This window comes from Gymnogyps californianus, chromosome 2 (assembly GCF_018139145.2).
Source record: "Gymnogyps californianus isolate 813 chromosome 2, ASM1813914v2, whole genome shotgun sequence".
NCBI lineage: Eukaryota > Metazoa > Chordata > Aves > Accipitriformes > Cathartidae > Gymnogyps > Gymnogyps californianus.
In genome coordinates, this window is record NC_059472.1 from 31928140 (window position 1) to 31946519 (window position 18380).

At 41.1% G+C, this 18380-nt stretch overlaps 1 protein-coding gene across 4 annotated transcripts in view; it reads left to right on the forward strand.

Moving 5' to 3' along the window:
* Window positions 1–18380, forward strand: part of TPD52 (tumor protein D52) — a 134121-nt gene that overhangs the window by 39364 nt on the left and 76377 nt on the right. For 3 of the 4 annotated variants that reach the window (XM_050891959.1, XM_050891960.1, XM_050891961.1), the window contains 2 exons: window positions 1214–1262; window positions 2382–3876. In XM_050891959.1, coding sequence (XP_050747916.1) covers window positions 1214–1262; window positions 2382–2498 — 166 coding nt within the window. In that variant the 3' untranslated portion in view covers window positions 2499–3876. Of the gene's footprint in view, window positions 1–1213; window positions 1263–2381; window positions 3877–18380 lie in introns of those variants that run through there. The other variant, XM_050891958.1, reaches the window with a different exon arrangement.

Here is an 18380-nt window from a genome sequence, read left to right on the forward strand (position 1 = left end):
GGTGGTGGTTATCGCACATCTGGAATGTGACCAAGTGCACTTCCCTGCTGTTTGGAAAACTGTAACAACTTTTCCCTGCCCGTTAGAAATGTAATGCTACTAAATGATTCCAAGTTTAAAAGGCAGTAGCTTGGCATCTGGTTTAGAGCAGTGAAAGGGAGTAAAAAATACTGTGGTTTCACAAAAAGTCTCTTGCTGAGTTGGAGTGCTTGCCTTTACTCTCCCCTTGCTTGGCACTGTGTCCCTCCATCTCCTGAGAGAGTCTGGTTTGATATACATATGTCACTGTGCTTTCCCAAATGAAAGAATGCTGCTAAGTGTGGGTGACCTACACAAATACCAAGCAAAGGGGGAAGGGAAGCTTAAGATCTCTTTTGAAAAAACCCTCCTGTCTTTCATCTTTATATAATAATTTTTTGAGTCTGCTATGAATCCTTCGTCCCGGTCCACTGAAGGCAAGCATTTTCCATCCTGCATAGAGGCAGAAAAGGTGTACAAGCTGTTGCACAAAATTGCAAATGGCAGTGACAGTTGGAGCATTAAGCCACTCTTCTGACCCTAATAAATAATACACTGGCCCTCAGCACTGAAAATCCCAAGCTGTCCTGCTCTTCATATGCAGAACTTACCATTTGTAATCACAGCTATCTCCAGCACTTAAAAGGCAAGGGGGAGTCTCCCTGAAATTGAACATGTAGCAGAAAATGCCGCTGCGAACCGTGTTTTTTTTAATTGAACACATAGCCTATTAAATTAAACTAGTTTTCCTATAGCAAGTGAAAAAACTCTGATGACAAGCTTTCTTCAGCAATAATGTACTAGGCTAACCAGAAGTGATAACTAAGCTTTTCTGAACAAATCCTTTAAGCCAGAAACCTGTTTGAAATCACTGGGAATAATAAGCTAAACCTAAAATACTTGCTAGTTCTCCCTTCCGTGTTGTGATGAAAGATCCTATTGCTGAGCCTGGCAATGCTTAGTTGCCAAAGATACAAATGAGCTGCAACTTGAGTGTGTTTGAATTTTAGTTTTGTAGTACTTGGGGAGATCCAGATCTAAACTATTTTTAGGCTATCCTTAAAACAAGGGAAGAGCCCCAAACAAACAAAACTCATGCTGACATTGGAAAAAGCAATTGTCTGCTTGTTTTCTGATATTTATAGACTAACCAGGTATGCTTTTAATTCTGTGGTTCCTTTTTTAATTTTCCTAGAAATTCTCCTACTTTCAAATCCTTTGAGGAAAAAGTTGAAAACTTAAAGGTAAGCATTACTAAAACGCCTTGGTGATTGTGGAGCTGTGGATGTGGAGAAAAGACTGAAGTGGACTCTGGGTAGCCTGGTTTTTAGTTATTGGTAAACTGTTGAAGGTGTTTAGATGATATCTTTTTAAGTATTGTGGAAATGCTTTCTCTGCCTAATGATTTGAGAATAAAAAATGGGCTTCCTGCACCTCTTACAGGAGAATGCCTTTAACTAGAAGGACTAACAGCTAGCTAACCTGCACAAACAGCTAGTATAACATAACTAGTATTATGTATCTAAAATGGTCTAGGCTTTTATTTCCATGCCTTCCTAAGGACTAGTATCCTACACAGGAGAACAGCTTGAGATGTTTCTCTTATTTCTGGAATAAAATACGCAAGGCCTTTGTACCTTAATTTAAAATTTACTCACAAAAGCCTCAAGTGCCAGAAACAACCATTAATAGCTTCTCTAGGTAAAAAAAACACTCTAAAAATAACTAATACACGTAACTGGAACCAGATTTGACTGTTCTCATGGGCACACTGGGTTGGATGAGAAGCATGCAAGCAATAGCATGGGGAACTAGGCATTCCCTTGCAAACTAATTGGCATTAACGCTCCTGCCATCCCACAGGATATATACTGTAGAGGGAAGTGAGAAGGCAAACACATTACCTGGAGAAAGTAAAATAGTTGCCATGTTCCACTAAAGATCTCAGGAATTGCTGTTGAGACTGAAAACTGTTCAAGGTTTGTTCTTGAGCAATACAGAAGCAAGTTTTAACTCTGAATCTTTCAAAGCCTAAATGGCTTGAAAGGCTGCATGCCTGTATCCCTTTTTATCTGAGGGTGTGTCAACCTTCAGACTCCCTGGAATCAGGGCTGCTTCATGCTTTCTGTATCTCGAAGTCAAAGGGAGACTGCTATGTTAATCTGCTGCTGGTAATTGTTTTCCACATGATACTTAAAGACTTGTCTTCAGAGTATTGTGGAGATAGCTCAGTCCTGGAAAAGCTGCTCTGCTGAAGAGAGTTATTAAACTTACTCATGCAGAGGTACTGGTTTTATACAGTTAAGCGTGTTTGGCATGCCACGTAACTGCTGTTTTATGTTGAGGCTCTCTCTGTGTTCTAGTCTAAAGTTGGAGGAAGCAAACCTGCTGGGGGAGATTTTGGAGAAGTTCTCAACTCTGCTGCCAATGCCAGTGCCACAGAAACGATTGCAGAACAGGCACAGGAGGAGACCCACTGAGATTCCTGCCTCTGTCCTGCTACCCACTGCCAGATGCTGCAAGCAAAAACTAAGCACACTTGTAACATTCTTTGCGCTCTTTCCACCTGATGTGCTTTTATTTAGCACCTAGTTATTTTACCAGATTAACTGATACCAAGCTTGTTTGTGGGTTCAAAATATTTTTGAAACTAAAATACATTGTTTGGGGTTTTGTGTGGGAAGGGGAATTTTTATGCCTTTCAAACATTTAAAGGACTTACCTGTAATTTGAAGGCAACCTTTAAAATATAGCAATGAAAAAAACCTCTTTTGAGAAGTTAATTATACTGTACATATACTGTGGATACATAATTTCTTTTGAATCTGTAACCACTGCTCAACTTAATTGTTATGAATCTACTGCTGCTGCCTAACTGAACCTTGTTCCTTCACTCCATTGTGATTATTTCAGTTAAGGGTTGCCTGCCCGGGACACCGGCCTAGGAGGATCGCTCCCAGCTAAAGAAAGGACTTCTGCTTCAGCAGGCTTTAAACAAGTTATTCATTGCAGGATTACACATGGGTAGGAACATACTGTCTTAACGAGCATGTTCCTCATATGACAGATGTGGATAGAGTAATACATAACATCTAAAACTTACTGATTTGTCTGTGGATTATCCACCTAGGAAACTTCTGACCATTGCAAATGGAAGCAAGATGCCTTGAAGTGCTGGTTTGGTTCAGTTACAATAACATTTTCAGTCTTGTTTTTTGTACATGATGTTAATGTGGTAAGAAACACTCCTCTGAACTTTTGGTCAGTTGTGAATAGATTCATCTTAATTCACACATGGTGGTGTCACATTTACACTAAGCAAGCATGGACTGTAAGAATAAGCCTGAGCACGAAAGTGGTTCTTTTTTAGCCATCAGGAGAATTGCTCTCAAATGCTAACGTTGTTTCCCTTGTAGGCTGACCATCGAAAACGTCCGCTACACTGTTTTATTTTTTTATGTGTTAAAGGCCTGTACCACTAGCCCCCCTATTCCTGTTTAAGAGCCCAGAAATCTGTCTTGAGAGGTGTACAGTGTCATATTGCAGCATAGCTCTCTTACAAGATCTCTTCTCCTACATGTTGCTTTATCTGATGCACTCTTCAGATTTCCTGTATTTTGTATGTTTCTGGCACATGGTGTCGGTATGGTTAGAACTTTTGGCAAGTGTTTTATCACCGTGCTTAGAACTGGAAACAAGTTTTGAAACATTTGTGTGAAATCCATGAAACTTCAGCTGCCACAGATGTCTGGAGGAAAAAAAGTTGGCTCCTGACAACCTTGTTAGCATGTCAGATGTAGTATATATGCTTAATTACATGTGAGAAGCTTAATAAAAACCTGTGTGAGGAATGTGTTGTCCTGTGAATATGGAGGATTATATGAATAAGTAAGAAATTTTTATTTCTAATTGAAACAGTCTTTTAACTTTGGTTTCAAAGTAGTGCTGATACATACTACTGTACTAGGGGGCATCTGCATCAATGAGCTTGGCATTTCTAGATAAGACTAGGCCTGGGTTGACTTCTAGTGGCTTACATAAAATTAAACTGCCCTTATTGCATTGGGAAGTTCAGAAAATGGGTTGAGATGTACCCTCAGCCTCTGACAGCTATACCTTAACAAAGGAATGGAGAGTAGAATGATGCAGTGGGAGTGGAGCTCTTCCTCTATAGGGTCAATACCATGTAGGGCAGCTCCTTCTGCAACATGATCCTTGTGGTGTGGGTTGTCTTTTTGTTTATCTGATGAACAGAATGGTCATCTAGTCCAGAGCTGGGCTTTCTGGGTTACGAAGGAAGATAGTTTTGGGGTTTTTTTAAGGCCAAGTGGTTGCCTCGTTGGGTCTGTAACATATTACTCAGCTTTGCAGCTGCGGCCTCACATAACCTTCAGCTGCATCTTCCTCTGCCTGCACCCTTCCCCTGCCTGCACCCTTCCCTTGTGCGCAAGTAGCCTTAGGGTGGCCGTTGCAATTTAAGCTTTACTTCCAGGGGTGCGCGTGCTGATGTGGCAGCCGGCATCCATTTCCTGCTCCCTGAGGCAGGACTGCCGCCGCCTCTCCTCTCGGCCTGCCACACCGGCCCCTTACGCTGCCGCCCCGCGGCCGGCGGGGCCCGCTGGGCTCGCTCCTTCCCCTCACCCGCCTGCCCTGCCGATGGGTGCTCGCCCCTCCGCCGGGCACACGGCGGTTACGAGCCGCCTCGCGTGTCCGACCCCGCCCGGGACGGCTTTCCCTGCGCTGTCCCCGAACCCCCGCAAGCCGCCTCGGGCTCGCCTGAGCGGGAGACCGGCGGAGGAGCGCGGGCGCCGCGGTCAGCCGGGTCTTCTCCTCCAGCAAGAGCGCCCGGGCCGTGCCTAGCCCCCCGGGCCGGCAGGACGAGGCCGCCCCGCCGCTGCCTGTGGGAAGCCGCCGCCTCCCGCCAGCGTCCCTCAGCCAAGATGGCGGCCGGCCCGCCTCAGCCGAGCCCGGCGCGCTTGCGCCCGCCGCATGCCGGTGACCCGGGCGTGGCGCGGGGTCAGAGTTCACGCTCCGCCCTCCACGCGGACAGTCATGGCGGCGCCGAGCTGGGTTCTTGCCGCCGCCGCCCGGGCAGGGGTTCGGCCGTGGCGGCTGCGGCTGCGGCTGCCGGCGGTGAGGCGGTGTGGCGGTGCCCCGCCGGCGGGAGCGCCGGACGCCGGGACTCTCCCGCAGCAGACGGAGGAGCGGCCGGGCCCCAGTACCGCGGCCAGCGGCCCCCGGCAGGTGAGGGCGCGGCGGGGGGGCCGAGCCGGGGCAGTGTCCAGGGGCGGTTCTGGCCTGGCTGCCCCGGCAGGGCCGCCCCTGCAGTGCCTCCTCGCGGGCCTGCTGCCGCCGCCTCTGCCGCTTGGCCGGTACAGGCGGCGTGCTTCCCCACCGGCTTCGCTTTACCTTCTTGAAATGCCGACTCTGTGCACAGCCTTTCTGTCTGCGTACCTGGCTGTTTTATCGCTCTTCTCGCCGCTTCACTCTGCGTAGTAAATATGCTACAGAAATGTGGACAGTTCTTACGCTTTTTTTTTAACATACTCCTGCGAAAATCTAATACAGAAAGCGTGCAAGTAGTTTGGGGTGTGTAGAATGCAAGGTACAGCTCTATGGGCAAAACTGTATTCTGGCTTTTACAGACAGGCAGGGAGGATGTGGAAAACCTTAAATTAAAACAATTATAGCAGGTCAGATCACTGACCTGTTAGGCCCGTACTCTAGAGATTTGTAGTGGAAATATGAAGGCTGGTATGAATGAAACACCTGTAGAAATGCACATGTGTGAAGGCAAAAGAAAAAGCAGGACAGGGGTTGAAAGAATAGCATATTTAATGTGGAAAACCATAGTTCTCCGGGAAGCTGTTCTCATGAGTAAAATTGAGGATCATGATGTTCTCGTCAAGGCCTGCACTCTGATAAGCCTGGAGCACAGATGATTTATCAAGAGCAGACCCTGCTTCCGAACAACAGGAGGAGGGCAACAGGCTTGTATCGTATCTTATATGCCATTTGTTTTCCTGTTACTCCACCATGAAAACAAACATGGGGAGATAGATAGTGAGCAGCAGTCTGCTATTTGTTGAGGCTGCAGTGAGTGAGACTCTGGAGCAAAGGACCATGCTGTAAACAACTGTTGACTTCTGAAGGTATAAAAGATTTGTCCAAAACCTGGTTCATCATTGCCAAGCAGGAAGAATCTCAGAGATGTAATGAGGCCTTGATACCTGGCATCCTTCATCCTTGGTGTTGCACCCAAATGGTCCTGCCCAGACCACTTCGGTATACGCTTCTTGTTGTGAGTCTGTGGGTATGAGAATGTGAGTGAATGAAACTTCTGAAAGAAGGAGCGTGAGCGTGAGTGGGTAAAATGCATGTAGAGCTTTTGTTAAAAAAGTCAGCTTCTCTGGCTGTTGCATTGATTTTTGTTGTGCTGATTTTCCCACAATGTCTGTTGTGACAGTGGACATTAACGGACGTCTAGGGGAACAGAAAAAAAGCAGTATATGTGTATACTAACGTATCGGAGAATATCTCTTCCAGGCTGAAAAACCCTGACCTCTGATTTTTTCTCAGGTGGAAGTGATTCTGTGCTGCTCTTCATCCTTATCACTCTTCTTTTTCTAACTTTTCCAGTTCTGTTTGACCGCATCAGGGGCTAGGATTACTTGGAGTGTGCCCGGTAGGATATGGAGATTAATGCTGTAAATTAATATTGTAGGACTGGTTTAGTACTGGGAGTGTAGAACTGGAAATGCCTCTGTCACTGAATCCAGGACACGATATCCCAAATTACTGTATAATCTGTAACATTCTTTTTTTCATTGAATATCCACACTAGCAAGGCTGGCTGTGCAAAGATCAAAGGTCTGCCTAACCCAGAGTGCTGGCTCAGGTGGTGTCCAAGGGGGATGTCCACAGAAGAATTTAGGAAGGGATTCACTTGATCTAGCTGTAGAAGATACTGAATGCTACTTCGGGGATTTGGGGGGGTTGATTTTTTTTTTCTTTCTTTTTTTTTTTCCTTTCTGTTGAAGAAGCTAGGAACATATTCTTTTCTGTTTTATAAATAAATTGTCATCAAGCCTTTAAAGGTTCTTAACTGACTCAAATGTTACATAGTATTCACAACATCATTTCCAAGTGGAATTACATACACAAATATAAATAATGCAATACAGAAATCAAACTAGGAATGTAAAAAGAAGAGCTGGACTACAGCTCTGGATTTCACTACACTCTGCTGAATTACTTTCTCACTCGAACAAGAAGACGACCAGTAGCTTGCTTTGCAGTGTCATGGTGATGTTAAAAGCATAACAGATGAGATGAAGTAAGATTGTCATGAGTCTACTTTCACGCTGTTCTTAGCCCAGTTAGCAAAGGCTCGGTGAGCCCAAGTGTGACTGATGATTATTCACTGTTTGCTCTTTTAAGAGTGTGCAGAAGGGGGAGTGGGTTTTGGTGAGAATAAGTTGGCAATGGAAGATGGCATACCAAAACAAGGAAAATGAAAGGGGTCTGACTTGCAGTGTAATCTGTTGGTTCTGTATAGTTTTCTTGAAATCACATTTTCACCAATTTTAACTGATTTTTGATTGCTAGGAAGTGTGTTATTTGGTGAATAAACTTTCCACAGCTGGGAGCAACCCTGATGCTAATGTGGCATAAAGCTGGGTAATACTTATGGGAGGATGTACTGGATGGTGCTGGAAAAACTCAAAGCATTAGGAGACCTTTTGAGAAAATCCTTCTAAGGGGAGCAACACGCTCTCCTTGGGAGGGGGTGAGGTGGCTCTAGCTGCATTCCCTTTCTGGGGTGCCATGCATCTGCAGGATCTGCTCTTCCAAGCAGGAGGAATGTGGTCTTGCTCATCCCTTACCTGAGCTGCAGCCAGAGGAAAGCTTGTGTTCCTTATCTCTGCTGGCAAATAGACAGGTACAAAGTGCTGCCTGGCTTTTGGTGTACTTACACCCTGTAAGAACACAGAGATGTTATTTGGGTCCTTAGTGTTTCTGTTTCTTTTGGGGGGTGAGAGGTTTGATGATGTTTCTGTACTGGTTTCCTATGTTAGCTGTTTTTCCCTCATTTTTGAACCTGGATGAACGCTAAGATGTTTGGTAGGCAGTGGCTTATTTTAGGCAAATGTCAGGAAATTTGATAAATGGGCATGTTGACATGCATTTGTCTAAGATGATTCAAAAAGCATGATGATATTTTTCCTAGGTAGCTTTTTAAGTTTTTTGGGCACAGCAGCAAATGTGTACTGCTGACCTTGCTCCATAGTTGCCTGGTGGTGGTCTCTGCTGTGTTGGTAATTTTTTAGGGTTTTGTGGTTTATTTTTCACCTTCAGTTTACAGTTCTGCTGGTACTGTTTTGCAAATAGTGAAACTTATAGAGCAGGCACTTACATGTTGATTAAAATTGTTAAAAAGTTAGCAACTTGGTGAGCAAAATATTCTGATACACCCACATGATATTTAACTTTGCAGCAGGCAGCTTACTTCTTACTGCTTTTTCCGTCTGTGTTTTTATAATGTCTAAGTTTTGCATTCTAAACTGAACAAAAAAAAAGACAAGTTTAAAGTTCTTTTCTGTGGAATTGCTTAAAGAAATCTTTTAGAAGGACAGGAAATGCTTTAGGTGTTATCTTTATTTGCAGATTGAAGCTGCCTGCCTAGCAAAATAGGAAACCTTGCCTTTTAGGATGGACGTGATGATTTTTGTTGGTACAGGTAGAGAAGTGGTTGTTGAGGTACGTTCATAGCTGGGTTACCAACATTTGAAGAGGATGTAAGAATGAAGTAACTAATTAAGAACAAATTGTATATTTTCCTGCACTGTGAAATATAAATACTCTAAAAAGGTTTTAAAAAATGAGTGGTGAAGTTTGTCGAATGTATTTTTAGGTAGAAATGGGTTGTCACTATGTTAGCTTTGCTACTGGTCTGCAATATGTGTCACAGCGTGATAAAACTTCTCTGTTGGTACCTTTTTACTTTATAGTAACAGGGTACAAACCATCAGGTGCATGTCAGATATCAGTGACGTGAGCAGAAATGTAGTCTTTGTTCAGAAGCAGAGATCTCCAGCCTCTCGCTTGGCCAGGCTGCAAGTCTCACCGAGGCAGCAGGGCAGGGATGCTGCGCTCGGGTTTAGGTGAACCTCCGCGCCCGGCACAGCAGAGGGCATTGCTTGTTTCTAGATGTTGCAGGAAAAGTAGCACGTTTGAGGAATTTCCTATTTAGTTCTTTGAATACCATGTTTTAAGGGAAAACATTTGTTAAGAAGAAACATAACTGGCTTTCTCTAAAGTTCAGATGGAAGAGACTGGGTTGATATCAGTACATCATAACTAATTTCTGAAATAGAGATATTAGAAATTATTCTTCCAGAAATGTATATATTTATGAATTTACTTAGCCACAGGTTCTTCCCTGAAAGGATTCGGAAATTTGAGGAGGGTGTCCGTGTATTTAAATTTCTTGTCAGTATTTTAAAAAATAAAATATCAATATTCATAAAGAGAAGAAAATAAAAACTGTTTTAATAGGTGATATGAAGAGTTGCCTTATTTATGTTTTAGGGGAGAGATTAAAAACTAAAACACAAAAGTGAGAATTTTAAAGGAATGTATTACACTTCTGTTCTGAAAGCTACATGGACATGCTTTATAAAGGATGTGTATCTGTCTTGCTTATGCATTATCTTGGCAACCTCAGTTTAAAATAATGTGTAACACTGGATATTTTGAAATCAAGCATTAAAAAAAAATCAGAATTATTTTCAGTGTAATTATTGATGGGAAATACTTCTCTCAATCTGTCTTCCCACCTAAGTTAACATTTAGAAGGTGATTTTACTGAAGTTGCAGTTATTTGAGAACAAAAATACTTATTTACATTTAGTGCAGTTTTCACTTGTAATTTTCATAGTGTAATATTTCTTAGGACACCTGTAATCTTTGTGTGGATGGAGTGCTTTTTCCAGTGTTAATAAATAACTTAAAAACATTTTTGGTTCGATTACAAATGTAACAGCATTTTATAAAACCTATATGCCAAGCACAGAGGTTACACTTTTAGGTAGATTACCTTCTGGCCAGCATTCAAGTACTGGAAACTGCTGACTAACTGAGAGCGGGACTTGCCAGTTGTGGAATTTGTGGGAGCTGGAATCAGTTTTCTTTACCTGGAAGTTTCTCTTGGCTTACTTGGCCAGCTTGTACGGCTGCGTTTGAGAAACTTGGGTTATGTCTGCTCCTGCTATGCTGTGAACACGTCCTGGTGCTTTCAGGTTTGTGCTAAGTAAGGCCTGTATTGCACGCTTCTCAGCATCCTCTCAGCTGGATCTGCTCGAAATGCTGGTTTGCATTATAGTGGGAATGAGCCTCTTTGTCCTTCTTTTTTGACCTCTGTGAAGGAGCAGTTCTGGCCTGTGAATGCTCTGGCTGAGGCACCCAAACTTGGCCCTTCTGACTTGGGTTTGTCCCAGCTGTGGGCACAGCTGGGTCTGTCGGATGACCTGCTTTGCATATGACAAGTGCTTGCATGACAGGATTTTGTAAAACTCACACAATGTTGGAGCAACACTCTCTGAAATGAAGCAGACAGGACTTCTAATGTTGTTGCTGGACAGCAGAGGAATGATGCCTGCTGCCCCTTTGGAGGATGTAATTATAGTACAGTAAAATTGTACACAGTTGTGATAGGCAGCGGTGACTCAGGAACACAAATTCATGTGGGAAGGCCCTGAGCACCTTGCACAGCTCTGTCCTTGGTTATCATGAGGAAGACCACAGCGCTGGAGGAGCAGTGGGTTGCAGTTGTCTTCTGGAACTCACTTCTTCCTTCAGATAGCTCTCGGTTGGCGAATGATCGCTTTGGCATTGCTGGAGGTCCGTGAGTGGTAGGCATATGTGATACGCCTTGGATGACTGGCTGTCAAAGTGGAATCCCAAAATTCAAACTGTCTTGGGACTACCAGGATCATGGAAAAAAGCAAGTGAATGCCAGCTGCCTACTCTTGATTGGCTGCCTACATGCGAGATACCTGGAAGAAGGTGCATGGAACCATAAAGTAAAGGTTAAATAGGAATTGAAATCCTTCCTAGTGGTTACTGTTATCAACAGGATATTTACATCCACTGTTGCTGTGGGAGATGCCAGTTACCCTCCTACTATGACTATTGAAACAGCATCCTGTCCTCCAGGAGCCTGGGAAAAAGAGCCTGGAAGGGTAGGGTGGTGATAAATGGAGAAACTCTCAGGCTGAAGATAAGACAGTGCTGTTGTGTGGGATTGCCAGTGTCCCATTTCAGCGTGGCAACCCCATACAGCCACCTAAAATGTGAGGACACAGACATATAATGGCTCAGAGAAATGATGCAGAGTTCTGTCTAAGCAATCTAGCTGCACAGTCAGATTCTGGGCTGAAAACACCATGGGCTGTTCTTAGGACTGCATGTGCTCATCCGGTATGATTTTCTTTTTGAAGTAATCCGTGCAGTAGGTTCACCCGCTTTCCCTGATTTAGAGACTAGGTGATTTCTGTTCAGAATTGTGCTGGAGAGTTAGACACTTCGGGTGTTCTGCAAGCTGCGGGTTTTGGTATGCTCACACGAGCAGGTGACCTGGTGTTTGTGTACTCCTCGGGGTGGCTGGCAGCATGCTAGGTGCATGGGAATCTTACTGTTGAGATAGCTGATCCCAGCTCCTTTAGGAACTGGTGCGGGCACAGGGGAGGAGTATGTATGAATTGAAGGTAGCTGGGAGGAATGTGAAAAGCCATGGACTTATAGGTTCAGGGCATTGTAGGAATCACTTCTCGGGTCCTGGGTTTTTTCATCTCTTTCCATATATTACATAAAGCAGTAAAAATACTTAGATAACTGTAAGTGATCTGAATTTGTTTCCTTTCCTGTTACTGATGAAGAAATTGCAATAAGACTTGGCTCTCCTTTTATTCCTTAAAGCAGAACGTCAATGAACTTTTGTCTACTGTTGTCTTCACCTCTTTGTTTTCATCCATTCTTTCTTTCCACCTCTCTGAAAGCTTCATGTTTTGTTAACCTTGTATTGATACCATTGCAATGTTCTGATTTTTTGCTATAAAATAATCCTTGAAAGAAAGATATAGATAGATACTTCATGTTTTAGATTATATATAGAAGTTACTTAAATTCAAGAAAAATAAGCAGCTTTATTGTGACCAAATTATGTACTATTTTATGTTATGAAATAAATTCTTAGCTCAGCGTTGTTTAGTAAGTGATCCTTCTGGCTAGTCAACAGCGCATTTTCAAAGCTGCATTTGAAATTGTTTATGGAAGTCTTGTTTTGCAGTTTCTGCACTGTGTATCCAATCAAAATATGAAGATAACTGGAAAACCTTCCTTTTACTACAAACACGAAGTTGGTATTGAGTCAACTAGTGCAGCAGATTGTACATTTATAAGATTTGTTGGGTAAGCCTTGGTGGTTTGAGTAGTGTTATAGTATGTTAGCAATATGACTTTGCTGCTTTCTGGTATTTTAAATGGGCAATTGATTGATGAAGAAGTTTCAAAAAAGGATCTAGAAGCAGCTGTAGATGCTTAGTTTTCTTGATACAGCTGTAATGTCCTTCCCCTCCCCAGATGTACTCTATTGTTTTATGCTATTTCTCCTAAGCATGGTTGTGTAAAGTCACAGGAAAAAGTAGTATAGTTTGAGTTTTTTGGTATTATATACAGTGACACACAACTAAAATTTAAAACTCAAACAAAATAGAGTATACCTTTGACTCTTCTGATAAGGGGCAGGTATAGCCATAATTGACTAAAAAAATCACTTGTCTGTGGATTTACTATGATAGTGCAGTATTTGTTGTAGGACATACAAGGTTAGTCTAAGTGAAAAAATTTACATTTGTTTTATGAACAGTATTGCTACATTTGATTTAGCAGCATGTAATAAGACATTGGTAACTTACGTAATTTTACGAAGTATTCTGAATATTTATGCTCTTTCATGAGTTTGAAGAACAGTGTATGTACTGCATCTCAATGACAAGTCTAAGAAATACCTGTCTTCAAACAGAATAAAGCTGCAGATAGCCTTAACAACAACGTAAAGAGATTTCTAGACAACAAAGAAGTTTTGATATTAAAAGTGCAATTCAGGAAAACCTGTTGAATATTGTGCACAGCGTACAAATCCTATTCCTGTGATCTTTTTTTTTTCTTTGAGATCTGCATGATCCTACTTGAAAAATGTAATTATGAGAGACAAAGATTGTTTTCACTGTGGTATTTTACTGGTTAAATGCTACATGTATTTGGTTAATTGTTATTTGCATCTCTTTTAAAAATGTGCTTAGTTCACAATATTACATTGTTCATTATTATGAGGACAATATATATACATACAAGTATATTGCATGTTCTCTGCACAGCTGAGATACTTTTAATTAGAAGTTATTCCGTATGCAAAAATAAAATTAGGTTTGGAATATACTATATTCATCAGTCAGCATTGCAATGAGTACCAAAATATGGAGCTTGATGGAAGGATGTTGATGAACATAAATTGATATCAGCTAGTGTATGATGAATCTTTCATTGTTTTTAAAATACAAGTGTAGTCCTTTGTAATCTCCAATCAAAATATAATTTCAAACACTTTTTTAAAAAGTGTAATTTCAATATGTGAAGTTGGCTTAAAAATTGTGTCTGTAGCCAAGCAAAATCTTCCAATGCTCTTTGCCAAGTATGACAACTATTACCCTTATAACTTCCTATAACCATGTTTATTTCCCTTTGAATAATACTATGAAATATGAATAGTCCTATTCTTAGTAAAACTGAAGTTTAGTCCTTTTCATATTTTTTCTTTTTGGGATGAGAAAGGTTGGTAAATAGGAACTGTAACTTGGACAAAATGAAGATATTCTTCAGTGAAAATCAGTTATTTCTGCATTACATGCATTTCAAAATAGCTTTGTAGACATTTTTGTGAAGTAGCCTCTTTCTTAATTAGTCACAATTCTTCCTACGTGGAAGTCAATGAAGCAATACAGCTCTTACAGACCTTCTTTAGGAGTTACGTGCCAGAAAATTTTATTGCTTGCATAGGACATTGGAAAAATGGTATCTGTTCTGTTGAAAGTATAACATGTACTGATGTAACTGAAGATTAAACGATTGATTTTTAGGCTGGAAGGGATCACTGTGGCCATCTAGACTGACTTCAGCTGACATAAGGCACTGAATTTCAGCCAGAGACTCTTGCACTTATCCCAGCAAGCTTGTCTTTCAGATAAATCTGTGGACTTAAAAATAAAAAAAAACCCCTCTGCTCTCGTGAGACCCCACCTGGAGTACTCCATCCAGTTCTGGGGTCCCCAGTACAAGAAAGACAGAGCGGGTCCAGGGGATGGCCACAAAAATGATCAGAGGGCTGAAACACCTCTCCTGTGAAGAAAGGCTGAGAGAGCTGGGGTTGTTCAGCCTGGAGAAGAGAAGGCTCTAGGGAGACCTTATTGTGGCCTTTCAATACTTAGAGGACTTGTAAAAAGTCTCTCTCCATCTTTCTTACCAGGGCCTGTAGTGATGGGACAAGGGACAATGTTTTTAAACTGAAAAGCAGTAGATTTAGGTTGGACAAAAGGAAGAATGATGAGGGTCATGGGACACTGGAACAGATATTCCAGAGAAGTTGTGGATTCCCCATCATTGGAAGTGTTCAAGGTCAGGCTGAATGGGGCTTTGAGCAACCTGACCTAGTGAAAGCTGTCCCTGCCCATGGCAGGGGGGTTGGACTAGGTGATCTTTAGAGGCCCTTTCCAACCCAAACCATTCTATGAAAAAAGCGTCAATCGTAATACATGAATGTAAGAAAGCAACACCAGAGTTTCTATTCTGTAATTACTTTTGGTATTTTGTGCCTTACGAGGGCAGCTTGGATATCCACTTAATGTAACTATCTAAATGGGATTTCCTAGAGGCTTTTTTTCAGCATTATTGTAGTTTACTTAGGACTAAATTGAAAAATAAAGTAAGATATTCTTCATTTTCCAGGGCTTATAGCTCAGCTGGTTTCAAATGGATTGGCAAGAGCAGCCTTAAGTTCTCCGGTTTACAACTAAGGTTTAAAATATTGTCAGATTGTTTTGTCCAAGCTGCATAGAAGGCTTACGGAATAGATCATGCTCTCTCAGATGTTCCACAGGGGAGAAGGTGCTCTTCTCCAGAGGCTTCAGTTCAGGTGTGCTCCCAAGTCACACTGGAACGCTGAGACTTCTAGCACATTTTATGCAGCAAAGTCACTGCCAGATTTTACCTTCAAGTTAGCAGTGAGTATGGACATACCTTAGCTTCTGTACCTATGCTCCTTAAAGCCTAATCCTGCAGTATTTAAGAAAATAAGAAGTCAGGGTTTTAATGAAGAGGTCTTTACAAAATACTATTAGACTTGTACAGTAAATTAGGCACCAAAAATCCTAATATCTACAGTGAAATTTAAATGACGCTTTGCCAAAACACTTAGTCATCGCTTCTCACCAAGGGATGCTTAAATGCCCAATTTCAGCTTTTTACTTCCAGCCTTTTTGGCTGAAGAGTTTTGTTTGTTTTGCTTTCTAAAATAAAACCACACTTCTTCATGTGCTGAGGAGAATGTATGGATGTTCCTCTTTTGGTTGAAAAAGCAGAAGTTTGCTTTGCTTTCTGGTGGTTCTTTGGGAGTGCTTATAGTTTTAAGGTTGTGATGGGAAATAACTGGACAATTAAAACCCTAAGTGTGAAAGGTTTTTGAAAGTTAATGAAGATTTAATAAATGTAAGAATGAAAATACAGCAGTCAATTTCCCTCATCCTCTTCTAGGCAAAAAGAGCTGTTTTCCTTTGCTTTTTCCGATCATAAAATCTGAGTTTTTTCCCTCCAGACTTTGATGTTTTGGAGGAAAAGCTTTCAGTGCTCACTGTGCTCTTCTTGAATACCAGTTTTGTAGTACCATATTGTATTAAAAAGTGGTTCTGTTTTCTTCTTCCCTCTTCTGCTTTCTTCAAAACTTGCCTTTAAAAAGATGGGTGCAGACACTATTTATGTTTATTCCAAAACTATATTATTTGGGGTTTGCTGCCATTGAGGATGCAATCAAATCATTACTCAAGTATCAGCAGAAATTAATGAAAATGGTATCTACTGATACTGATCAGTTATACTGATATTTCTTCTACTGGACTGTAGATATTAAATAATTAATATTAGAATATATTAGAATCCTTATAACTAAAATAATGCCCTTAAAGAATTCAGGTCATCATAGTGTAAGCTGGTGTGCAAGTGCTGTCTTTACAGAACTTGGGCCTTGTAACAATCTTTGCATAGGAAGTGATTCATATGAAGCTTTTTATAAATATCTTCTTGCTTACTAGCAGGGAAGCTTCCAGTTTTCTCCTTGACTGCTTTCAGAGCTCTCCTTTGTGACTTTGCAGTCATTAATCTTAGATTTTTCCCTAAATCACTGCTTTTATTTCTGCTTTGAATCACGGTTCCTCCTTTTATGCTTTCTCTTTGGGCTATTTTCCTTCAGTAGTTTTATTAAATAACACCAATCTTGCTTTTGTTTCAGCTTTATACAATAGTTAATCTTCAAAACCCTTTGTTAGCAAGAAGTTTATGTTCTTCACTTTTATCTGTTTGTATGGAATAAAATGGAAAAGTCTCTTGTTTAAAGGAGACTGAAGAGATCTTCCTTCTCTTTGTGGTTGCCCAGTTTGCGTTCTAAGTTGAATCTGTTGGGAAACAGTATGAACTTCAGTTGTTTGATTTGTGTTTGGTTTGGGGTGGTTTTTTTTTAATAGGACAAAACCTCAGGCCACTAATCAGGGAGGAAAAAGAGCTATATTATGTTGGGGAAAAAATGCAAAACAGACAGTGGACTTTAAAAGAACAAACTCTGAGTTCATGCTGTCTTTGGTTATAACTGTGTGCTATAAGTGGGATGATGTGCTGTTACTTATGAGCCTTAGTAGGTGAATTTTGTGGCAGTTGTATTTAATTACTTGTATACTAGCTAAAACTTCTGTACTAGTTTGCATTATGCAGAGCTGTATAAAGAATAATCTTCCTATGTTCTACTATGTGCATGTTCACATGTCTGCTTTATCCATAAACATTTGGGTTTCTTAAATAACAGTGTTTTAATATTTGCCTTGGTATGTATTGCAGAATTATACATCAGGCCTCAAAAAAGGCTAAAATAGCCTTATACATCTTTTAGTCACTGGAGCATCGAGCTGGTGTCTATGGTATGTGTTCTCCATGTATGAATAATGTATACTAGCTAGCAATTTGCGAATCGTCGTCTTTAATACTACTTGAGATGAATGCTGTTTGCGAATAAGAGGATAACAAGTAATTTGGTATTTTTTGCAAATGTCTCTTTTTCAAATGGTAAAATGGAGATGGAGAAGAGAAGGTATGTGTTGATGAAGAGATGATTCCTGTCTTTGCATTACTGTTCACATGAAAGTCCAAGTGATGCTCCGGAGTCATATTTTATCTTAGACTTCTGATTTCTCCCAGTACTGCAAAATATAAGCAAGTTGTGTACTGTATATGACAAGTACAAGTATTTATCAGATTTTGTTTCTATTTATTGTTTACATATCTGTTGATAATAAACAAGTAGGTGAACCCCTGGCCTGCAGAGCTATAGCTTTTGTGTTGTCTGAAAAAATAATGGTAGGCACAAGCCTTCTGCAAAGGAGTAGGATGCATAATACTGTAGCTAGTGCTATATGTTGAGATGATTACTGATGGTGTTTTCTGCATCTCGGGATGTATGTAAACTGTGGGTCAGTGTTCGTTTTGCCCAGTGCAGAGTTAGTTTAGAAGAGGAGACAAAAAGTCTGTGACTGCAGGAGGTTTGGAGGGCTCTGCAGATTTAGTGGGAATGCTGTCTTGGTAGACAGTAGCTGTACAGTGGAATGAGCGTGAAGATGCAAGACTGGGTAGTTTTTAAAGAAATCTAGATTAGACACTTACTAGAGGTTGACAGTATTTTAGAGTAAATAAGTAATAAACATTAGTGGCAGCTCTTAACTTTTAAAATATTTTTTTTCTAAACTTTTCTTTCCTGCTAATACAGGAAGCAGAGTTTTTGCTTTGAGAAAGCTCTAAAATCACTGATTACTGCTAGGCACAAAGTTGTGAACACGTTCAAAGTTGGAGGTATAGAAGGTACTTGAACTTATTTGGTCGAGGGGAGACTGGGAGCTCTACATCTCTGTTTGAGATGAGTTAAAGGCATGAGGCCTAAAATTTGAGTGACTATATTCTGAGACCAGAGTAAGATATATTGAACTTCTCAA